Genomic DNA, 25,479 nt, shown 5'->3' with positions numbered 1-25,479 from the left:
AAAGAAGGATTCTGGCGCATCATTGGTGAGACAGGTGTTGGGGCCTGCCCTTAGCATGTCCTAAAGGGAGATGTGTCGCCAGTTCATTGACACCACACATCACACATAAACAACCACTTTTACACCCATTTACATCTTGGGCAGTGGTGGCTGTTGCTAAAAATTTTGGGGGTGAAAAAATTGGAGGGCTTACATAAGGTATCGTTTGGCCGGCGCCCCTCATCCAAGAAGTATATGTATTCAGACAGAAATCAACCAAATACCATTTGGAACCTATATTTAATGGCTGCTGACAGATGCTCACAGACTGAAAAACACTTTTATTTCATAATTATTTGCATTATACAACTAAATTATATTTAACATGTTAAAGTAGATTCTCATCTCTTGATATTTGAACGGGGCGGCGCCCCAGCGCTCTGTACTGGCCAGCTGCCACTGATCTTGGGACACTTCACAATTCCCTATTCATCAAGGACAAGCATGTATTTGGATTTTGGCAGGAAACCTGTACATGCATGGTGAGATCTTGCAAAACTTAGTGACCTTGATCAAGCCCAGGATCTTGTCATGTGCTGACCACCTGGCCACAGTGTTCTTATTTTTCATCGCCTGTCTTGGCAAAATTACTTCAAGACATGTCATTCTTCATCGTTTCTTCATCTTCATCTTTTGCATGTTTTCCCCATGTCTGCATGGGTTTCCTCCTGGTGCTCCGGGTTCCTCCCACCATCAAAAATACATGCATGTTAGGGCGTCCGGGTAGCATAGCGGTCTACTCCATTGCCTGCCAACATGGGGATTGCCTATTCACATCCCCGTGTTACCTCCGGCTTGGTCGGGTGTCCCTACAGACACAATTGGCTGTGTCTGCGGGTGGGAAGCCGGATGTGGGTATGTGTCCTGGTCACTGCACTAGCGCCTCCTCTGGTCAGTTCAGGGTGCCTGTTCGGGGGGGGGGGGGACTAGGGGGAACAACTATAAAAATTGATAGAATGTAAATAAATAGTGTATAAATAGCGTGATCCTCCCATGCGCTACGTCTCCCTGGCGAAACTCCTCACTGTCGGGTGAAAAGAAGCGGTTGGCAACTCCACATGTATCGGAGGAGGCATGTGGTAGTCTGCAGCCCTCCCCGGATCAGCAGAGGGGGTGGAGCAGCAACCGGGACGACTCGGACAATAGGGTAATTGGCCAAGTACAATTGGGCAGAAAAAGGGAGAAAAAAATCTAAAAAACAAAACAAAAAAAGACATGCATGTTAGGGTCAATACTCCTGTCTGTGCCCCTGAGCAAGGCAATGGAAAGAAGAACTGGAGTTGGTCCCCGGGTGCTGCAGCTGCCCACTGCTCCTATACAATAGGATGGGTTGGATGCAGAAGACAAATTCATTGTGAGAATACAATGTCAAATAAAGTGACATTCATTCATTAATATTTCAAAGGTTATTCCACAACTTGCTGGAGGACCTGATTTCTTCCTGGTCTCTCTGCGGTTTCAAAGACCGGCCTTCTGTAAAATATTATATCCCCTTTGAAAGTTTGCTCAACAATGTGTGAAGTTTATTCCCATCTACCACTGGCTCAAAAGCATCATTGTCCCAATTTGAAACATTCTCAACCATTATGTCATTAATTCAAGTTGTTCAGTGTAATGTTTGGGCCTATCAATTGAAATATGCATTTTAATGTCTTAATTTCAGTTCCCCATTTTCTTTCAGACATGGTTGAGCAATCATGAGCATCGCTCAGTATCTAAAACCGCTGTCTGTTGAGTTTGGTTTTACATTAACCACTATCAACAACAGCTACAGCTGTAAGTACATACCCCTGTTCCCACACAAACAGCCGTATTCACAGTTCACACCATTCAGCTCTTTGCAAGTTGCTGCCAGTACACGTAAGTAGGGGGGAGTCTTTTTAAATAGCATATAATGTCATTCTCAAGTGTGATGAGAAGTGCCACAGAGGAAGGGCAGGATGGCTGAGCTGATGACTCATTTTATGGCCACTCTCCCATTAGGAGCTTCTTGTGTAACGACGCCTTGTTGAATAATACTTTTTAAACAGCTCTCTGTAAAGCCTCTCATGGGAAATGCTGTCTTAGTGTGCAACATTAGCCTATGCATTTCCCCAAGTACAAGGTTATGTAAAAGTTAACCAGAAGGAAGAAAAATGTCTGTTTGGCTGTTGAATTTGACAAGCGTCAATGATGTTTGGGCTGACGTACAGGAAAATTCAGCCCAATAGAATAGAATAGAATAGAATACTCTTTGTCAGTCATTTTGTACATACATATAAATGAAATTTACTCTCTGCATTTAACCCATCCTAGCTGTGTAGCTAGGAGCAGTGGGCAGCCGCAGTGCCCAGGGACCAACTCCAGTTCTTCGTTTCCATTGCCTTGGTCAGGGGCACAGACAGGAGTATTGACCCTAACATGCATGTCTTTTTGATGATGGGAGGAAACCAGAGCACCCAGAGGAGACCCACGCAGACATGGGGAGAGCATGCAAACTCCACACAGCAAGGACCTGGGGCAGCCTGGGGTTCGAACCCAGGGCTTTCTTGCTGTGAGGCAACAGTGCTAACCACTGGGCCACTCTGCATAGTGGATGTCTGTCTGGTCCAATGGGATGTATACATGAGTACTAACTGTCTATATCTGGTCGGGACTCTCATGGGACAGCAGTCAGTTCTACTATCAGAACAGTGACAGGGACAGGATTTATTCTTTCACTGAGACATAGGATCAGGGCATTCTCTAGCCAAGACCGGTGTCCACTGTCGGTCTCTGTAGGCTTGTGCATGACATGAGAACACTCTTGGGAATTTGACATTTATGTCAGTAAGGAATAATGCTTCACATTACATATATTTTGTCATATCACAATCCATAGGGATGGAGTATATAGTTAGAAAAAGGTGGCACAGGGAAATATTTACCGCTGTCAGATTTCATTCTTCCAGTCAACCGAAGAGGATTGTGAAGCCGTTCTGATGCGCTTCCCTCTTCATCCATCAGGAAAATGACAATACACTGTGGCACAGCACATCTACAGGGTACGAGAGGAGCAACAGCACCACGCTCGCCACATCAAATTCCTAGTGCACAAATGTCATGTGCTTGGCATTTAAAGTAGGATTCTGGGTCTAATGATTCTGAGTCTGATGATTCTGATTGATTCTCATTCTGATTTTATTGGGCCAAGCTGAAGCCTGCCCCAAATCCACCTGCTTATAATGTGTTCATCCTAATCCCAACCCTTTTCTCAACTGTGCCAAGGGTTGCACATGTGCCTCTGGTCACCGAATTACCAGAAATATATTGGGCATGCCCACATGTGCCAGCACGCCTGTGTTTGTGCTTGTGCCCAGTTTCACAAAATGGAGCCCTTAATATTAATTCTGTGCCATGTCATATACACGCTGGTCTAGTGGCCCAAGGCAGCCCAATGCATAAGGCACTTAACTGTGTTTGCATTATATCCGCGAATATCTGCAAGTTCAACAAGTGAACAAAAACCACCATGCTTTATGCAAACTTTATGCATGTTTTACAGTGTGACTTTATTTAAACTGGGTGATACTACCTGCTCCCTAGAATGTGTATTTGCCAACGGTATTAGTAAAAGGACATAAAAAGATGATCACAGGACACAGAACAATATTTTGGGGTGGGTTCAGTCTGTTCTAGCTGTATCTTTTAAAGGTGTGGTTTTTAAACTGCTGGGAAGAAAGGAAGAGATAATAACTTTCAAGAAAAACAAATTTAAGCAAGTTCAACCTAAACTGGATGCTCCCAATAACCATGGCTAGTTAACAACAAGAATTACCAAGTGCACGGCTAAAAAGCAATGCGGCCTGTATATATTAGGAAAATATTTGGGAATAATTCCTAAATGCGTGTCTCCACCTGCCTCTGCCTAAGTGCAAGCTTCTTTTTTTGTTTGAATGAGGGGCTGAATAGTGATGTGTGACACACTCCCGATGAAAAATAACAGAGGCTCTCAGATCTGCACAACGGTTGATGAAGAATCGGTGACTTTTATTGGTGTTGAAGAAAAGGATGTGATGAAAGAGTCAAAGCCCAAAGAAGAGAAAGAGGGATTCAGTGGGCGGGGCAGAGGAGTGCAAAACAAGGCCCCATCCATCACAGACGTTGAGAAGACACATTCCAGTGCCCTTAGCAAGAGGATACATTCACTCAAAGTCACAATAGAGGGGGAATCTGGGAGAGGCTGGGAGGAGCAACCATCAATACACAACCTCACCCTCGGGCTCTCTGTCCACCCAAACTCAAAGCCTCTTCCAGTCCAATTCACTGCCATGACAAATGTACATTTAGCTGCCAGTGAAAGCATTTCTACTCAAAACAACAAAACAGATGAACAACAAAACTTGCACCTCACTGCTTGGATGCTAACGGCAGACATTTCTAATTCCCCCCTGCTTCTTCCCCTCTTGTAGCCACTGCCATCTCTCCACAGCTCTCTCGCTCCTATCCCTCATTCTCCCTTTCTCCCATTAACCAGAGTCTGGAAGAAATTAGAGTTGGGTTTGTAGGGTATCTACCCCAGCACAGTTAGTGGGGATTTTAGGGTGGAGGGAGCAGGTGATGGCTTTCTGGAGAGCACCCTTTTACACCCCTCCCTTTCTGTGGCTGAGCAGCGTGAAGAGGTGGGAGAGATGAGGGGCCGCCTCCTCTCACTCATGGGCTGCACCTGCCAGGGGTGAGAGTATCAGTTGTGAACTATGACCTGGTATCTTCCAGAATGCTCATTTGTACATGTGCATGCAATGTGTGCATTTTTCCTCAAGACAATTCTTTTATGATTTTTTTTATGACATCTAAATCAAGTGTGGTCACAAAAATACAAGCGCACAAGTGACTAATGTATATTGCAAGTACAAAGACACATACTCTCTCTCTCTCTCTCACTCTCACTCTCACTCTCTTTCTCTGTCTGTCTATCTGTCTCTGTCTCTCTCTGTCTCTCAGACGCACACACACACACACACACACCCACACACACACACACACACACACAGCTTTATGCTCTTACTAAGAGGAAGTGAATGACTTGATTGCAAACTTGGGCAGATAAACTGGCCTCTCAGTCCGACATTCTTGTATCTATGTATGTCAACTTTATCATACTTTTTTGTGGCAGTTCTTTCCCGTGAACTGAGTAGAGACGGGTATTATTCAAAGTGCCGACGTTCATTTAGGTTTTGTCGAGACTCAGGGTAGTGTGAAAGTCGATGTCAGTGGACCCCTGGCCTAGATCAGCTGAAAGCCAGTGTGTTAGTTTCTATGGTAATGGAGAAGTAGTAGCCACCTCCCAGCAGCGTCCCGCCGCGTGTCGCCTCCTCAATGGGGCGCATCTGCAGAAAACTGGCGGACCCTGTGAAATGGGCAGTGACCCGTCACCAGTGGCAACCTCATGGATATATTAACTTATAATTGTAAACCAACGCCAAGTTTTTTTTAACAGAGTTTATATATCTTCCTGGCAAAAGGCTGTGGTCAGTGTGTGTGTGTGTGTGTGTGTGTGTGAGAGAGAGAGAGGTGCAATCACCCAAGTCATTAGGTTATACATGTATGTGTGTGTTTATGTTGGGGGGGGGGTGGTTGCAACAGCCAAAATGTATAGAAGACACGCAAACAAAAGCGAATTGGGAAACATAAAGCCTGCAATAGAAATTTTAGAAGAAAAGGAGATATTGGGTTATGAAAATCATACAAGGGGCTTTTCTTACTTATGCAAATGTCTTTAAATTTTTCATTCATTGCCATGAGAGTGTTGCTCTCACCTAGGAAACGGCTGCTTTCTCTCAAGACTGAATAAAGTTGGACATTTGGAAAAAAAATGTAGACTACCTTAACTTTCACAGCAGATACATAAGAAAACTAGATTTATTTATTTTTTAAATTTCGTTTTACACCTCCTTTCTAGTTTCCCATGTGGATTATTTAAATGTCATCTCATATTATTGTATAAATTTGCCAAGTTATTTGAAAGAAAAGCTCTCAGCATGCAATATTGTGCTGCACAAAACAGGTTTTAATGGAAAATGTAATAAGTAAACACATTTGAAAGGTTAACACTGACTATCCCGCAGTTTTTAAATTTATAGTTAAGGCAAGCCCATTACAATATTGGCTCTTGAAAGGAGGCTAATGTGCAATGAATGGAAAGGAAATGAGGCAAACCACAGGGGGTTATTAATGAGAAAGACTTGGAGAGTAAGAAATAACAGAGTTTGTTGTCTGTTTCATAGATATGTTATAGTGAGATGATTCAGTGCTCCCCTTAAAGGCCTGGCAGTCAATACAAAGACTTTCAAAATAAAAGTAATTTTGGTTTCAAATCAGTGAGTAATAGTTACATGATTACTCCGGGGCCTCAACCGCCTGCATTTACTCTCTGACCCCCCTCCCTCCCATCCCCGGCCCCCCTCAGTGGTTTCCCATGGTTCTCCAATTGACTCAATTAAGTGAATACACAAATACCATATGATGAAAGATGCCTTTTTCTCAACGCGGCACAAAACGACTCGGCAGCTGCGCCACACGAGAATGCTTTGGCCATTATCTCCGTCATACTGTCGTAGAAGTCGAGCTCATGACAACTGAAACTTTTCAAAATGGCACTTTAATGCAAACAAAGCGTCGCCATTTTTATAACAACTTGCCCTCCTCTGTCATCTTGTCCTTTTACTTTATTACCATGTCCTCTCTTTACAAGAACCGCTGCAGAAAGCCTGATGGGACATCAGAGGGCCAAAGATGGAGGCTCTCTGATGTCCCACTGGGAGGAATAGTGACAATCAAAGATGGGGAGGACTGAATGAAGGGTGGGAAAGAGGGGAGGATCAAAAAAAGCAAAGATGATATAGGGAGGGAGGAGAAGAAAGTTAGTGTCAGAGGACAGTAAACAGGCTAAAATTCTTTGTTTTTGTTTTTTATTTTCTCCTCATTTCTGTACAGCTTCGTCATTTTCCGTACCGTACAGCATAAAACGTGATGAGGGGAAAGAGGATCATGGGGTACCGGAAAAGTAGCTGGCGTTTTTTTTTAACTTTTGCAAGTTGGGAAGTGGTCCTGAAAAGAGAAACACAAACAGAATGGGCAACAAAGGAGGCGCACTGTGGACGAAGGCGCAATCACCGACATCCCCAGTACTGTGAAGCGACACTGGAGTGACTGCATTCTGTTGCATGTGTTTACAAACCCTGTGAAAGGCCTTGCTGACCTGCCCGTATCCCTTTATCAGGGTTCAAATGGCAAGAGGCATTCATTGTGTCTGGGGGAGTTCATTAAATTCATTGGTTTGACCTGTTATTCCTAGGCCAAAAGTCCGCCGATTTGGAAAAATGTTAGTCAGCCATACGTAATAGCCTACTGACCTCCACTGGGTAGGGGGAAAAAAAACCCTCTTTGAAGAGGATTTCAAGGCTTTTATATGAATAAGGCCAAAGGGGATGTTTGAGACGCGTCTATACCATAACCAATGGATTTACATCAAAAGGAAATTTAAAATCATCCAAAAATATTTAGTTCTTCAAGGCAAAGGGAAAAAAAGAAACTTTGCAGTGACTTTTTAACCCTTTTTACAAGTATTTGAAGGAGGGCTGTAGAGAGGATTAAGGAGGGACAAAAATCAAGAGACGTTTTATTTTTCAGGTTTTATCAAGTGCATTGATTTGACCGGGTATTAGTGTAAAAGACATTGGCAAGCAATGTATTAGTGATCTTATCTCTGAAAGGACAAAGTTAAGGCAAAAAAAAAAAAGACAACATGCATTTGGGCCAAGTTTTGGTACTTTCTAATTCCTGTAATAACATGTTGATCAGATGTAAATTTACTCATTGAAAGAGAGTCTTAATTAGAAACAGACTTGGGATCACATAGTTACATCTGTAAAATTACTGCAGAGTCGCTGGAATCGTGATAATAATTTCTCTATGTTGGCCCTATAAACTACCCTTGAGCAACACAAGGTTACAACCATGTGACGCTAACTTTCAGTTTACCCCCCTAAATCCACATGAGATGATACAACCATCTAAACCTCCGCCACAAACTTCAGAGCTAGGTGATTTAAAGGTGTGTTGTGGTTTTGAGGTAGCTTCATTATAAAGAAGCTCTATGTATCTAACAACTCTTGTAGAAAGCCATTTCCCTCGCAATAGCCGAAGTGGATTGCAATTGTCACACGGGCAAGTTTAAAGTATGTTTTGTAAGTTTAAAGACCTCCTAGCTTGTTTTTCACAACTTTTTTTTCTGTCACTGGCCAAAAAAGGAGAAATTGAGCTTGGCTGAGGAATTTTGCTCACAAAATATGTTTTGTTTTTGTTTTTTGTTTTTTTTGAAAGGTGCATTCATCTGTGGTTCTTGACTGAAACTGGAGGAAGTTTATGGTAGTGGAAGAGCAAACAGATTTAACCAAAGCATCTGTGTGCACAGGCTCCTCCAGGGGAATTCCGACTGAGACACCCATGCTAGCCAAAACATGTAATCCTTTCAGTCTACCCTGGTCCACGTATGGCTCCCTCTTCCATTCAGCTCTCCCCAGATCAAAACGGAAGTAACTGCAGGGCATCATTACCAAACAATCAAGCCAGCTCAACTGACTGCTCAGCTCTGAGGTCCTCTTGAATTGCTGTTCTCCTCACCGTCTTACAAAAGGTTTAACTGCATTGCCCTGTGGAGAGAGCTCATTTCAGCAACCTGTGCCCTTGACCTCATTCTCTCTGTCACTACCCAAATCTCCTCACTGTGGTTAGCTTGTATTTAAGTCACTGCTCATCCATCGAAGGGCGCGTCCTGTCTTTTGGTGAACCTCATCATCCCTTTTACCCTCCCTCATCATGAAAAAAAAAGACACCTAAAGATTTAACATCTGCTAATTCCCTTCCATAATGACAAGTCAACTTTATCTCTGAGAGCAGACAGAGGTCTAATATTTTGAGGTGCTGACCCTTTTGCTAAATATGTTATATCTGCTAGCAAACAGTTCCAATGCAAACAGGAGTTTATTGACTGACAAGGCCAAAAAGGACTACATCATCTGCAAACAACAGCGATGTCAGCCTAGTGTCACCAAATTGGACATTTTTAAGGCCTTGGTTTATTTCCAGTCCACAAACAGACGGGGAACTCAAATGAGCTTCATCTAACAACAATTTCCCACTCTTGAGTGTACATGGGCATAATGTCGATTCAGCATTCAAACATCATCATTTAAGGTAGACGCATTGTTGCTGAATAGATGGCCGAAACAATATACAAGATCAATGTTCAATCATTGTTGAAGGCTAAGTTGTCTTACAACTTTTGCACATTTTTTCATGGAGGCAGTGATTGACCAGAGTAAGAGACATGGTTTGTCATATAAAAAGTTCTTAATTCTCGCTGGTTCGAACCCCAGTGTTACCTCCGGCTTGGTGGGGTGTCCCTACAGACACAATTGGCCGTGTCTGCAGGTGGGAAGCCAGATGTGGGTATGTGTCCTGTTCACTGCACCGTACTTTGGGCGGTCAGGGTGCCTGTTCAGGGGTGAGAAAGAATTGGGGGGAATAGCGTGATCCTCCCATGTGCTATGTCGCCGATGAAACTCTGTCAGGTGAAAAGAAGCAGCTGGCGACTCCACATGTATCGGAGGAAGAATGTGGTAGTCTGTAGCCCTCCCCGGATCAACAGGGTGTGTGGCTCAACAACCGGGGTGGCTTGGAAGAACAGGATAATTGGCTGGATAAAGTTGGGGGGGGGTTCTTAATTCAAAGCTCATAGTTTGTATTTTGACCAGAAAATGATCCTAAATGTAAAATTCTGAAAGAAGAAGCACTATCTGAAACTCCCTGTTTCAGCTTAGTGCTTGTGATTAGATGTTTTCCTATATCCTGGGTTGTTTTGAGACTTCAATTGGTGATGTCATGCGGATTTACCAATCAAGTTCAAGGCCAGAATCACCTGACCGTGTCTAGGGAAAAGGTGATGGTAATGATATCCAAGGAGGATTTGGTTGGTTTGAGAGTATGAAATAGGTGCGGGGATATTAGTACATGATCATCTTAAGTACGCTCTACTTTTTATGTACTTTCTTATATACAAACTCTTTGCCGCTGCGATTACCAAATTTGTTCATAGGGATCATTGTAATTTCTCTGATATTATCTGCAAAAAAAACCCAACAACCTGAAAAGCGTTGTGAGAGGGGAAAGACGTGCACTAAGTAGATAATCGCTGGAAATTTGACACGTCTGTCTCATGGAAATCTCTTGACTCCTGAACAGAATAAAGTCACAGGGGTCCTCAATCTTTTTCAATTTGCAAGTGTGATATGCAATTTTTTTTATCACCAGCATCACTCAAACCACTTCACCATGCTCCCTTACAAGTATAGATTTAGTTTATTTGTAAACTTGTTATATTCGAGTAGTCATCGTCTTTATAAAAACATCTTTCTGAAAGGTAACTTGTGCTGCTCTTCGAGCAGTACAGTGTCATCAGTATTGAACCAGATGTGCAATCCAAATGTACAATTATAAATACACATTAAACTGCTGTATACTGGTTACAAATCATTGCTGTTATTTTTGTGGTTATAACATAGGAATATAATATAGTATGTAGTTTTCTGGTGGATGGTAGGTGAATATAAAGTGTGTACTTCTGATATATAAGATAATATAGTGTACTATAGTGTGAGTATATAGTATTGTATAGGGGCATGATAGGTTATGGAGTTGTGGTATTGGTATATGGTATAGTGTATGGCCAGTATAGTATATAAGCAACATGGTATAATATATGGGCATAGGTTGTTGATGATTCAGCCATAACAAAACTCTGTATAGTAGTGACATACCTGTTGTGCATACATGCTTGCCTCTGATCTCCTGTTCGTTGTTCCGTTTATTTCTTCTTGGGTTTTTTTTATGTTTGTTGTTTGTTTGTTGTTTGTTTTGTTTTTGTTTTGTTTTTGTTTTGCATGAGTGATGTGTGCAAGTGTTAGAACCTGCTGTGAACTGGAGTCAAACTCCTTGTGTGCATCAGCACACTTGCCCAATAGAGATGACTCTGATTCTGATTCTGAATATGCCATCTGAAATCATCATGTGTAGGAGGAAACATCTTTCTTTAAAACCAGTGTGGATAATTGTATATACAGAACAAATATGATTTTCATGCTTCTCTTTCACGGCCTGCTGAGTAAAGTTGTTATGTTGTTTGTCAGAAATGTGTATGGTTGCTATGCTTGGCTTGTGGACATGTAACAGAGAAGTCCTAATCACAACCTTGGAGGGAGACCTCAATAGTCATGAATCAACACTTAATTATCTAAAGCCTTTATTTTTATTTATTTATTTTTACTTCTAAGGATCATGAAATCGGCTGTTTCCTCTTTTTTTTTAATGTAAACTGTGTAAAATGTTGACGTATCCACTGTCCGCAAAATATTGTTTGCCTTTTTGTATGTATTTGTTATTTCCGGTTCATCCCGCTTTCTTAAAAAAAGGTGTGAGTGGATGCAGTCGATGTGACAAGAGAAAGTCTTCTTGCAGCATCCTCTCCTACACATAAACATACATGAGGGGTTTTTCGTCACTACATTCCCATACAATATTTCTCTGCATGCTTATCCCCCACAATGATGAATCTATTATAATGTTTTTTCCAAGCCATACAATGACATTTTGAGAGGGGGGAAAAAAGCAACATCTTTGCCATGCGTTGACACATTTCAGATCTAACATTCATATATTTCGTGTCTTTTTGAATAAAGCACCCCTTTATATATCAAAAGATGGGGCTACAGCTCTATGTTGTTGCTCAAGAGGTGCTTTTACATCACATCATGCCAAAATAATGATAGAAACGAGTTCTTTATCTACATGACTGTGTTCACCTGTCGCACCCTCATTTCTGTCAAACAATGCCACCATAAAATCACCATCTCAGTGTCTATCTGTCCTCCTGCCCCTCGCTGTCTCGCTTAAGGATTCATTAGCGCCTACGTATGTAGCCTGCTGCAGCCTAAACATATTGCACTATTCAGCCGGTACTTACTTGTCATCTGTTATCTGTTGGGCTGGTTGCTCTGGTGAGCATATGAATGATAATCAGGCCTTTGTGTGTCCATAGAGGTGCAGCGGGATCTTGAGTCTGTGAAGTTGCCTTAGGGTGAGATTAGGAGGGGCAGCCGGCCCTCTGTGTCACGTCGACAGTCACAGCGCCCATCCGCGGCTTGGCCCAAACCCCACTGGGACCTTAAATCCTGTTACACTGTCAGCTAAAACCATCATTTGTATCAGACATGTGTGGGTGTTTAAGTGTGTGTGTACATATTAAGTGCGGGGGGATAGTGTCTTAAACTATGAATTATTCATACTAAAAGAAAAGGAGATATTGACTACATCTCCATAAACAGACCACTCTCTCTTTATGTCATCAGGCACGAGATCTTTGGATATATAATTACATAAAAGCCCTTGAAAACGGTCCCCTCAAACGGCACAGCAGGCATGCAGGCACCGGGCCGCGTTATCGCCCCGGCTGGGTTTGAGTGACGGGCCATTGTTGGTATTTAATATGCAATAAATAATGCACATTCTCTCTTAAGTTTGCGATTTTTTTCCCATTTCTAATCCTCTTGAAAACTGGTAACATTATTTCAATTAATGTAAAAATTGTTTAGCACTCGGCACACAGAGAGAGAGAGAGAGAGAGAGAGAGAGAGAGAGAGAGAAAGGATATGAGTCAAAAAATTGCATAAGTATCTTGGAAAAAAAGAGAAAAAGAAAAAGGCATGCTTTTCCCGGAGTTTAGAAGCGGTGCAGGGTGTAATAGGATCGTGGTGGCACGAGTGGGCTATCTCCCTCGGTTATTTATCTCAGTAACAAGTCATTACGCCCAATGAGATTCTTTGCACTTCTGGCCCGCGCCTCCAGAGGGAGGTCAAAACTATTTGTCAGTCTCCAGTCGAGATGGCAAATTGGGATGAGCCTCCCTGCGTGACGACCCATGAAACCTCTATTCCTAACCACGGGGGTGACTGCTGTGTGTACCACAATCCGAGAACTAGGGGCCTTTGATGATATCTCTATGTTAGGCGATAGCTGTACGCCTCGAGACACGCCAGACTTCCGGTCCGGCACGTCTGCGTCTGAGCTGCGTCTGTGGGCTGCGTGTCAGAAAATGAGACTTGTATTTTGTTGTGGCTCTTCACTCGTACCTCAGCACACTTGCGGATCACGCGCAGAACAGTTCATTAATCCATTAGATTAAATGCATGATGACAATACTTGCGATTGATTGTTTTGTTGTTATGAAGAAATCTTAAACCCTTATATCGCCCATAATTAAAGACCACCGTAGACGTTGCACAGCTGGGAGTGCAGGAGTAAAACACTGCCTGTTACTGGTCTATTTATAAAAAACATCCCTACTCGTGACTCACTATCTGTACAACTTGTTTAAATTCCTACTTTATTGTTCTCCCTAATTCGTCCTAATAGTAGGGTCCTAATTATAGGCCTACCTGTTCTGCAAGATTACAGTTGAGTGAAGCTGATACCTTTCGGTGTAACGTTATCATGGATTAATGAGATATCACACAGTCCCCCTGAGCCGAAAAGCCCCCCTCGCTGGTGGGCTTGTTGCTTCTCAAAAGTTATGTATGGTGTGGAGATGGTCACGCGCACTAAAACTGATCTTTTATATATATATATGTGTGTCTCCTAAATGACTCGTTTATGCTTATAAGTCGCGGTTCTGCAGCACGCCGAGCTGCTGTGCGCGTCCCCCACGTGTCACACTGAAGTAACGGATCTGGCCGGAGACTTGGAGCGCGCGCGGGACAGTTGAGTTTCCTGCCGCAGTCCCGCGTGTTCGCGGCTGGGCCCGTGGAGGGTTGAGAACGTGGCGATCACGCGAAGACGTCGGGGATCCCACACAGGCTGCGAGAGCGCTGCGCACATCCGCCTTATAACGCCCCGGCATACCGGGTCGCTCTGGTTACTCTGATCTCCCTCTTCTTCTTTTTTAATTACCACCGTTATAATGGAGTATTTGCTGTTATCATCTAACAGGCCTATCTAAACGATTTGCCCCTCACGTTACACATACAGCGGGGGCGAAAAAATAGCCAAAACCCGGTAGGAGGAGGAAGAAGAAAAGTGGCGTTTCACTGTTTACTCACACATTCTGGACGGCCTCCCTTTGAAGGTCTCGCTCGGAGCGGCTAAAGTGAAAGAAAATGTTTTCCTATTACTTAATTCAATCAGAGCGAGGCGGGGGCTTCACGCGCCGCGCATTCGGCCTCTCTATGACAGAGTCGCCTTTGTGTGCGTCTATCCGCCGCTGTCACACACTTTAATTCGAGTCTCTTTCTCTCTCATTCACAACTCCCCACAATGACATTCAATAAGGGCCGGCAAGTGAAAACCTGGTTATTTTTACATATTCTTTCCCCCGGCTCGGCAGGGGCCCGAGCAAAGGAATTAATCACTGGTCTTTAACAGCGTTGCCTTAAGGCGATGACTTGTCCCTTTTTGTGTGTGTGTGTGTGTGTGTGTGTGTGTGCCCAGAAATGACACATTAACCTTAAAACGGCTATGCATTTATACTCAATACTTTTAAATTCGGCTATAGAATCTGTTTGAGCTCAGCCCTAGATGAAATGCATATATGCATATATACATATTCTCATTGGGCCACTCTGTTTCTTCAGAAAGCGCCCAAAATAGATGTTTCCAAAATTTTGCAAATATAGAAAGACGCAGAATTTTTCACATCAGTTTACCCATCTGGACGGCCTTACTCTCTCTCTCTCTCTCTCTCTCTCTCTCTCTCTCTCTCTCTCTCTCTCTCTCTCTCTCTCTCTCTCTCTCTCTCTCTCTCTCTCTCTCTCTCTCGTGTCCGGGATACCGGGGTAACTGAACATAACGTTAAAAAATACCAAAGCGATGTCACCAATAAGATGCTCGAATTATTAGAGGAAAGACCAAAAAGAAATGTAAAAAATACACCTGTGGAGCTGTGAAAAGTTTCTTCGTGCTCCCACGGATGTCTGAGGCGGGCGCACAGACCTAGAAACCCACTTAAATCCACATAGCCACCACATCCCGGAGATCCTCAGTTCTGAGTCCAAGCGAGGCTATACTAGCTTTCCAAATTTGACAGATTTGGTTTTTTTTTTTGCTTTCTCAAATGTATGCTATAGCGATGATAAAATGAGAGTGATGATAAAAAGGAGAATGGGGCAGTGCCGCCTCTTGCGGCGTGGGTGGGGCTGACAAGAATAGACTACATTATGCAGTTCATTTAGTTAACAAGTGAAATAATGGGGAAGCGTGCAGTGGGAATGCCGAGAGAAAGGCACAAAACCCTATTGAGTGCTCTCAGGCGCTTGCAGCGTAACCGTCACATGGCCGAACCGAGTCGACACTTTGGTATATATAGGAGCAACCGCGACGCTTCAGCACCACTTCGCTGTCCACCCTCCAGGCGAGCGCTTCACACACAACGCGGTGGCTCCCAACTTCATCCGGACTGAACCCCCACCACCAAAGCGAGCGAAGATGCCCAGGTCTTTCCTCGTGGATTCCTTGATTTTAAGGGAGGCCAACGACAAGGGAAACGAAAACAACCCACCCGTATTCCCCTACGCCATGCACTCGTCTCACCCTCACGCGCTGCAGGGCTCCTGCCACTCCAGGAAAGCGGGGCTGCTCTGCTTCTGTCCGCTGTGCGTGACCGCCTCTCAGCTGCACCCGTCCCCGCCGGCCTTGCCCCTCCTGAAGGCTTCCTTCCCCGCCTTCGGATCACAGTATTGCCACTCCGCCTTATCGAGGCAGCACGCCTCCTCCAACGGCGTTAACCTCAGCCACGCTCCGGGGATTTACCAAGCCGCGTATTCAGTCCCGGACCCGCGGCAGTTCCACTGCATCTCCATCGGTGAGTAGCCTCTTAAGCGTCCGCCAGTTTGCGCAATGTGTACCCGACTCCCGCACGTCCCGTTTCCCCCGCACTTTCACACCGTCTTCCACGATTAACCGTGTTGTGTTATTTCCCGCAGAGAACAACAGCGGCAAACTTCAGAGCAGCAAGCGCATGCGCACGGCCTTCACCAGCACGCAACTTCTGGAGCTGGAGAGAGAGTTCACCTCCAACATGTACCTGTCCAGACTGAGACGCATCGAGATCGCCACGTATCTGAACTTGTCCGAGAAACAAGTGAAAATCTGGTTCCAGAATCGCAGGGTGAAGCACAAAAAGGAGGGCAAGAGCAGCGGGCACAGGACTGGCGCGCACAGCTGCAAGTGCTCCTCGGTGTCGTCGGCGAGGTGCTCGGAGGAGGAGGACGACATCCCGGTATCTCCCTCGTCGTCCGACAAAGAGGACGTGGACCTCTCCGTCTCCCCTTGAGTGTGGCCTGAGCGCGCAAGAGCCCGGCCGTCGGTTTGAAACTCTGAATGCAGCCCCAAAAAACAAAAGACTGTTCAAACTGTGTTCAGTCGTGTGTACATAGGAAGAGAATATATGATCAGGGAGTTGCCCTGACTTGTTGTATAGCTGTGTACATGTTGTACGTCTTGTATGTAGGTTTTTTTTCTTTTCTGAAAACGGTCCAACTGTTGTTGCCAAGCCCGTAAATATGGCCCGGCATATTTGTAACGACATATCCAAATGACAAAGATGAATAGCACCATTTGTTTATTAGCATTATTTGGGGGGGGGTTGGGGGGGTTAAAGCCGTATTTTGTATACGTGATGAAAACTGATTAGATTCATTCTTTGTGGATGGTACTGTGACAAAACAAAAAAAAGATAATAGAAATGTCCTTTGTCACATCATTGATATAAGTCTGAAATTATCTCTTCAGTGTAATTGAAAAAAAAGTATTTATTTATTTAAGAATGTTGACACATAAATAAAAAAAAGGTATTTCTAATAAGAAGTGTGGCCTGCGTTGTCTTCTGAGTCACACACTTCACTTTTGCGCGCCGCTGGGAGCGCGCGGCGGGGCTGGAACCGTATATGTGGGAAGAAAATAACCCCCAAATCGTGTTGGGGTACAATAACCAGACAAGTAGGAATAACGCAGCGAACAGTCCACATACCCCATACGCCTATAAGCACATCTGCGTATACTGCGTATGGCAACAAGTCTAAACGTGCAGTTTGTTTTATTTTTAAGCATCAAACTTATTTACACATTACACCAAACCCTTCCTATCCGCACACCAGCTTGTGATGCTGTTTACGTGAAGGCTGCTATGCGCAAGGGTGATTTGACCAAAGGGTTATGAGGAGGGGAAAAAACCCCAAACTGAAATAGTGAAAGACTGTGGTGACAAGAAAGAAAGGCTGCGTGCAACATGCTTTTTAGGTTAAATTTTTTCTATGAGATGCGTAATATGTATTGTTTAATTCATTATGGTCCCAAGGGGACACTCAGACCACAGTCGGGCCAGCCGGAGCTCCATCTGAACTGTCGTGTGACTGAATTAATCATTGCTATACGGTTTGTACAGCAGTGAATCGAGAGTGCGCAAAGCCCAATTGTTTGTATGGACGTGAAAAACAAATGTGGGAGAATTACAGTTTGAGGTCCGCAACCCACATTGTTACGTTGTTACTTCGCAACATTGTTACATTGTTACTTTGCTACATTGCTACATTGTCAAGGCAACGGTCCGGTCAACGTGTCCATTTTATGATTTACAGGTGCGTTTTATTCCCTCTGAAAACCCCATTCCAGACATAAAACCCAACTTTTTGAAAGAATACTGGTGTAATAGTTTGGAGTTGTGTGTGTGTGTCTCCAATCCCAACCAAACCAAGACAAGGTTTGGACAGCATGTAACTTGCAAAATAGTACGTGGCATAAATTTACTCGGCAGCACTACATTATAAATGTCACGATTGAACTTTTTACCTCAGAATATAGGCAGTCCCATGCAAATAATGACAAATAATGCAGAGGTAGAAGTATGATTTATGTGAATTCTACAAATCAGCCCAAATAAAGGAGCATGTTTTCTAGGGGGTTGCTGTGAGAAGCCCGCGGTTTCCCGTCCATTTTACGCACCGCTCGTGAGGCTCACTGGCTCACCGGCTGCGTCTCCAAATTAAATATATTACGTGCAATAGTGTTTAAATTGTGTTGGCTTCCTCAGAAACGTATGACCAGACTCCGCTGACAACAAAAAACTATCCTTAAATAGGGAGCCGCGTATTATCTGCATCATTGTATCTTTCGGGATGTGAGGCTTCACTTGTAAACTTTAATTTAATCGTTCACTTAACCATTTTAACAAAACTCCCAATATTTGCATTTGTTAAGATATGGGATTAGACTATTTTGTTAATTGCACCATAGAGCCCCATTTTGCTCACTTGGTCCTCTGCAAAGCGCCCTTTATCCATTCAATAGCCCCGGGGGTATGCGCCCTGGGGGAGCTTATATACGCTCGGTGCTCCAAATGCCCAATTTATTTATTCTTAATTTTGTGCCGATCAATTCATTGAAGCAAAAGAGTCCGTGGTGTCTTTTTTAAAAAAGAAGAAAAGCGAATTGTTGACGTAACCTCGACGGGGCTGAGGAGAGGGCTCGCCTGACGCTCGAGAGCCGCTTGAGTCAACAGGCGCCCATCTAGCAGACTCGCCCTTGTCTTTATTCCGACTAATTTTTTATTTACGGCCTTTCTTTGACATGTCTCTTATCTATCAGATTAAAAGAACAGCTTGTAACAAATCAGTCTGCACGATTTACAACAGCATTAAAAGGGGACAAAGGGAGCAGGCCGTCAGTACCTGAGAGTCTGGTAGACGGCGCGGCGCTGCAGCTGATTCGATGGTTTGAAAATACGCACGAAACAAAATACTTGAATCCTGAAAAAGAGCCCTTTGTACGTTTCTTTAGAAATCAAGCAATTCTGCATGACAAAGGACAATTAATAAGCCGTCTTTTCACGACCAGCAGCTGGTTTCCCCGTCAAGGAAAGTTGGAAAAAATTCAGACTGAATGCGCGCAAAAGCCCTTTGCGCGCAGACAGCAACCCAAGGTGACCCATTTGGCACAGTTAAAATAACCAAGCCGAAGTAAAAGCGAGGGAACTGTCAAAAACATTTAAGCTGAAATATCTTGAAATTGCAAATCCCTTTATGTGGAGGGACGCTGCCGATGTGGGTTAGTCGTACAAAGGAGGTGGTTAAGTTGGAGAGGCTTTGGAAACGGACACGTGGCTTCTCAATGAGAGGGAGAGAGAGGGAGAGAGGGAGCTGTGGGACCCGCGTGGCTCGCTGTGGCACTGCACGCTCAGCGGCAGTTTAAACTTAGTTTGAGTCCAACATTCAACAAGGAAATTTCACAATTAGCGACCCATGATCATAACTTTTCTTCACATTTTGAAAAAAAATAAATATATATATTCTTTTAAGCTGTAGTGTGGGTGCACGGGCAGATTGGGCACTTGTCTTTCTCCTCGGTCTCACTTGCATGCGGTTACAAACCAGGAGTTATCGTGTTGCCTCTCCATGTTGTCTCTTGAGATTTCAATAAGTTTAATACGATCTCATCTTTGCAGCGTTTAGACGGCTTCTTGTTTATTTTTGGCTCTTATGTAAGTTGCAGTTTCGCCCTCCAAAAATATCGGGAGATTATTTGACTCGTCGAAATTGAAAGAAGAAAAAAAAGAGGACATATAGGGCTACATTTGTGTGCTCTCAAAAAATGTGAAATATGTTTACATTCGTAAGCGTTTTATCCGCAATGCCTATAGGAAGACTGAGAAGGACGCATGTTGTGTGCACGTTGCTCGGCTGATAGCGTCACATCAGGCTCCAGCTAAACGTCGGACCTGCGAGGGAAAACTGTTCCTCTCCCACGTTACACTGCACTTATGTGGCAGCAGCTTCAAGGTGCAACAAGTTGTGTGTGCGCGCGCGTGTGCGCATGCGCGCGCGCGTTCGTGCGTGGATAAGTTCTGGCTGCCAGCAGGTGTTGTGTGGAATACGGCAGGGGCGCACACGGTGGACTCCGCCGCTGCACCGGAATCGCTGATCTTGACCTTGGAAACGCAGCCTGAACACTTACGATAAGCCAGCCGTCCAGTTTGATATGAGCAAGGCTGCTGCGTGCGTGTCTCCCACGTCTCGCAGCGTGCCTCCTGATTCATTATGCAGCAACATGCGCCGCATACCATGCTCAGTGTGGTGGGACTCGAGCTTTTATAAACTGCGCCTATAGAAGAGCGGTGTCAAGGGTCGGGAAATAATGAACTCCGCAGACTTGGAAGTGACCTTTGTAAGCATGCACCACCTTGGCTTCAGTGAGATTTTGTGCGCCAGCTCCTGTGTCTGGCTCACTTTCTGTTGCCCCAGAAGATATTTAACGTGCCATTTGCGTAAAGTTTGACTTTTTGTTTTTGTTGTTTTTTGTTACGCCCCTGACTTCGTGAGATCCTCCGTCCTTGGTTTTGTCGTTCTGCGTTACACGACTGGCCGCAAACGTCGCAGTTGTTGGGAGTGTGTACAGCACGCATTCTTCAGCTGGGATTTTATTTCGCGTTTCTATTTAAAACATTGATTGGGAGAACGCAGCCTGGGATTAATCCTGCAGTATATGCATGTGCATGTACTGCAGGCCTGGCAAGTGCCACTTGTTGCCTTGGGCTTTTGCATGCATGGTAAGAAATGCTGGTCTTCCCATGGGTTGCGTTTTCACCTCAGGCATGTAAAACAGTTCAGCCTGTCAGCCCCACTTTTTGTGAGGCTCCACTGTGGAAGAAAAGTGCTTTTTCAATACATTTTTTGTTGCATTCTGGGGTTTTTCCCTCTGTTTTTTTCCAGCGTGGAAGCAGTGAGCAGACAAAAGACAGGCGACAGGGGTGAGGCCCAGATACTGTTGTTTGATAAATGGCAGTTTACGTACACACGCACGCACTCGCGCGCGCGCGCATACACACACATTAATTGGCACAAAGCCAAACATGTCCAGCCCTGGAACTGTAACCCAGATCCTGTTTTCGTGCCTTGATAAAGAAACGGTCGCAGTTCTGCAGCACAGGCACATTATACAGTGCGAGTATTGATTTTTTTCAGCGTGCGTTTATTCAGCCAAGAACAGATGAAGCACACGTATTGTGCTGCCTGCTAGTCCCGGAGACGTTATACCACCTTCCTCATTGGCTTCCCTAAATCACAACACTGAGCAGGAGCGCCACCTGCTGGCGCTGAAGAATAACTCTCATCCCGGTCATCTCCAATATTGTAGTGGGGATAGTGTGCTCCTTTCTTCTTCTTTTTTTTTTTACAGATACATTTTCTGTACTTGCGAAAGCATCACTCTTATCTTTTTAAATACAAAAATTAAAATAATATCCAATAATAGTAGCAATAATAATAATAATAATACATTTTATTTAGAGCGCTTTTCAGAGTACACAAAGATGCTTTACATATGTTAAAATGAACATAAAAGAAACATACCAAAAATACAAAACATGCAACATTAATCACACATTAAAAGCAATCTGGGGGCGTCTGGGTGGCGTAGCGGACTATCCCGTTGCCTACCAACACGGGGCTCTCCGGTTCGCATCCCCGCGTTACCTCCGGCTTGGTCGGGGCGTCCCTACAGACACAGTTGGCCGTGTCTGCGGGAGGGAAGCCGGATGTGGGTATGTGTCCTGGTCGCTGCACTAGCGCCTCCTCTGGTCGGTCTGTCTCTCAAAAATAAAAAATAAATAAAATAAAAGCAATTCTGAACGTGCAGAGATGGGTACAGTCTCTGATGTGTTTGAGGAGGGGGTTCCAGAGCGAGGGACCCCCAAATCTGGTGCTTGGTCCTGTGTGGTGGAGACAGGAGGTTGGCATCGCAGGAGGGAAGGCTGCAGAAAGGAGTATGGTAGTGGAGCAGATCAGTGAGGTAGAAGGGGGTCTGGTTATGGAGGGCTTTGTGAGTGAAGAGAGGGACTTTGAATTGGACCCATTGTGGGACAGGGAGCCAGCGGAGTTCTGGATGTACTGGAGTTTGTTTAGGACTTTGGATGATCAGCAATAGAGAATGCTGTTGCAGTAGTCATATCTGGATGTGATGAAGGCATGGAACAGACTTTCGGCAGCAGAGAAGGAGTGTGATGAGCGGAGACGAGCTGTGTTTTTTAGGTGGAAAAGGGCAGTTCTGGTGATTTGATTGACGTGGTGTTCAACAGAAAGATTGCTGTCGAAAATGATTCTGAGGTTGTGGATGTGTGGGGAAGGAGACAGAGTGGAGTTATCGATGGCGAGGCAGAAGTTGCGAGTGATTTTGGCAAGGGATTGGCACTGATGACGATCATGTCAGATTTATCACAACTTAGTTTGAAGAAGTTTGCTTGCATCCATGATTTGATTTCAGTGAGGTAATTGGCCAGAGTGGAGTGAGTTGTTGTGGCGATGGATTTAGTGGAGATGTAGAGTTGGACATCACTGGCATAGCAGTGGAAGTGGAGACCATGACAAAGTTTGATGTTACCCAGGGGGAGCATGTAAAGGATGAACAGGTGAGGCCCAAGCATGAACCCTGGGGGACACCTTGAGACAGGTGAGTGGTAAAAGGAGGTGCAGCTGTTGATACTGATGAACTGTTGTCTGTTTTTGAGATAACACTGTAGCCAGGAGAGGGCAGTTAGTTTTTTGTCCAAAATGGAATAAAGCATTACCTGAAGTTCCTCAACCGACTTGAACAAAACCCAACCACCAACAACACCCTTCATATGTTGCCAATAATAACAGTCATATTGTGAGAGAGTGGAGGTCACCCTCCCTGTGAAACAATGGACACCAGAGCCTGGACACTCCTCAAAACGATTTTGAAATCCGCACATACACTGGTTGTTGGAAAATACCCAGACCCGGCCAAATCTGGATAGATGCTCATGGACACGTGCTAGACATTTCAAATCAGAAAGACAAAGCAGGCAAACGAATCACGCAAGTTTGAGATCACATGATCAGGTACCATGATGAGTGTCAAGTCGAGTCAAGTCCGTTTTGTTTGTATTGCCCAATCTCACAAATTACAAATGTGATTTGAGTGTGAAGACAACATATTCGATGTAATTTGCTCAGGTCCGTGCGGGCGATGGCAATGTCTTTGTACTGATAAGAGAGCCTCGTTTAGCTGAAACTCAGTTTTATCTGATGTCAGCACATCGGTTAAAGCACATATTCAAAACTACACAACCCTATGCCAATAAACATATGATTAACTGTCAATTTTAGAAAAAATATTTAAGTGTGTGTGCGCGCGCGTGTGCGTGTCTATGTATGTATGGAGCAAATCAAGATTCCTCATTAATATTAATAACTGATAAAGCATCGCAGTAGAAAAAAAACATTTGACTTCTCAACTAACTGATGTAAAATATCTGAATTAGACATGTTTATCATTATAAATGCTATCATTTAGATGGTTATGTAACTTTTAGCAATAACAAGTTATTCTCGTAAAAGCATTATCAAGATGCAAGTGCACTGAACCGAGTCTCTGCCCCCCCCCCCCCCAGGGCTACAAACCGGTTGATGTGCTCTGATGGGAAAAGCAGGAAACACGTTTGTTCAGTGAGTGAGAGGACCACCAAAGGACATTTTCAAGCAAAACATGTTTTGATCAACCTCTTGCGATGTCACATCAGCCGTAAACCTCGCCTTGGATTCGTGTCCGTATGAAGTCTTCAGAGTTAACCTCTCGCTTTGTCCCCGTGTGACCCAACCCGCCTTCCCATAACTCTCATGTGATGTGGCAGCTTATGCAAGAACAGAAAACATTTTTTTTGCCCTTTTCTTCTCCGAAACCAGGCAACAACTGTGCCCTCTCCCTCTCGTTTCTTTGCACGTCATAATGGGGAAACGATGTAATTGTACCGCCATTAACTGCTAAGTGATGTTTTTCCATATTTTCAACTTTATTATATCTTTTTTAGCTGCATACAACAGGACATGTGAACAATTCATGGACGACGTTACAAAATGCACCAGTCGAGACCAACATCCAAACCAGACCAGAGAACTCACGTTTTCCTCAGGAGCCTAGAAGGTTCCAGCAATATGGACCCTCCAAAAACTTCAAGCCAAAGAGCTGCGGCTCCATTCTGCAAAGAGAAGAGACGCTGACAGTGCCCCCCCCCCCATCCACTTTTAGACTCCGTTAAGAAAGGGTGCCCTGTTTCACCAGCCGAGCTAAAACCATCTCGGGTATTGTCAAGATGCACAACATTGATCTCCGTTTTCGATCAGCGGAGCAGCTCGAAGACATATTGATAACTTCCTCAAGATAATTTTGTCTCTGGGGCGTCCGGTCACTGGTAGCGTAGCGGTCTATTCCGTTGCCTACTAACACAGGGATCGTCGGTTCGAATCCCCGTGTTACCTCCGGCTTGGTCGGGGCGTCCTTAAAGACACAATTGGCTGTTTCTGCGGGTGGGAAGCCGGATGTGGGTGTGTGTCCTGGTTGTTGCACTAGCTCATCCTCTGGTCGGTCGGGGCACCTGTTCGGGGGGGGGGCAACTGGGGTGAATAGCGTGATCCTCCCACGCGCTTCGTCCCACTGGCGAAACTCCTCACTGTCAGGTGAAAGGAAGCGGCTGGTGACTCCACATATATCGGAGGAGGCACGTGGTAGTCTGCAGCCCTACCCGGATCGGCAGAGGGGGTGGAGCAGCGATCGGGACGGCTAGGAAGAGTGGGGTAATTAATTGGCCGGTTACAATTGGGGAGAAAAAGGGGGGAAACCCTCCCCCACAAAAATTGTCTCTTTCCTTTCTTGGTTTCTTTTCACATTCTACATCTTGTCTGAAAAGAAAACAAAATGAACAAAAACAGCTGATGGTACGATAACAATGAATAACAGAAAATAAGGATACATTTTAAGTAGAGTCTTAAGATTGGTACATTGTATTAGTTCAATATGTTATACGACAAAAACAAGCGAACAAACAACCAAAAAAAGTATTTCAGTGGAAAACACCACATCAAGATCAGCTTATCACAGGCCAATACATACGTCCTATGGTGAGAGTCAAGTTCACGTCATGTCATGTCATTCGGAAGTTATAAAGGGAATAAATAAACACGGTGTCAGAAAGATGTCTCCTGTGAGATGCCAGTCACAAGTTAAGTTAGACTCAAATGAAACTCTGATGACCGTTACTCTTGTCTAGAACATTTACACATGCTATAGTTCATCTTTTTTACAGTTCATCTATATTATCTTTTTTTGTCATCCTTCTAAACACCCCCTTGACTCAGAGCCCGTTAATCTGATGGAAAGTATTTCTTTGAAGGAATGAATATTTAAGTCAACAGTTCATAAACATAATAATTGTAATTTCTCATGCAATTAGCCCATGGTGTGTGAATGGCTTATTATAATGACAACAGCTAGATGTCGTTAAGGGATACATTCTGGTTCCGTTGAAAG

General features: G+C 44.3%; 1 protein-coding gene across 1 annotated transcript; it reads left to right on the top strand.

The window, feature by feature from the left end:
* The first annotated feature begins 15,591 nt into the window (after window positions 1-15,591).
* gsx1 (GS homeobox 1) lies at window positions 15,592-16,438 on the top strand. The gene is made up of 2 exons (XM_056284459.1): window positions 15,592-15,967; window positions 16,089-16,438. The coding sequence occupies exons 1-2, from the start codon at window positions 15,592-15,594 to the stop codon at window positions 16,436-16,438; spliced, it is 726 nt and encodes a 241-aa protein (XP_056140434.1).
* The last annotated feature ends 9,041 nt before the right edge of the window (window positions 16,439-25,479 follow it).

The sequence above is a fragment of the Lampris incognitus genome, chromosome 8 (assembly GCF_029633865.1).
Source record: "Lampris incognitus isolate fLamInc1 chromosome 8, fLamInc1.hap2, whole genome shotgun sequence".
Taxonomy (NCBI): Eukaryota; Metazoa; Chordata; class Actinopteri; order Lampriformes; family Lampridae; genus Lampris; species Lampris incognitus.
This window is presented reverse-complemented; position numbering and strand designations above follow the sequence as displayed.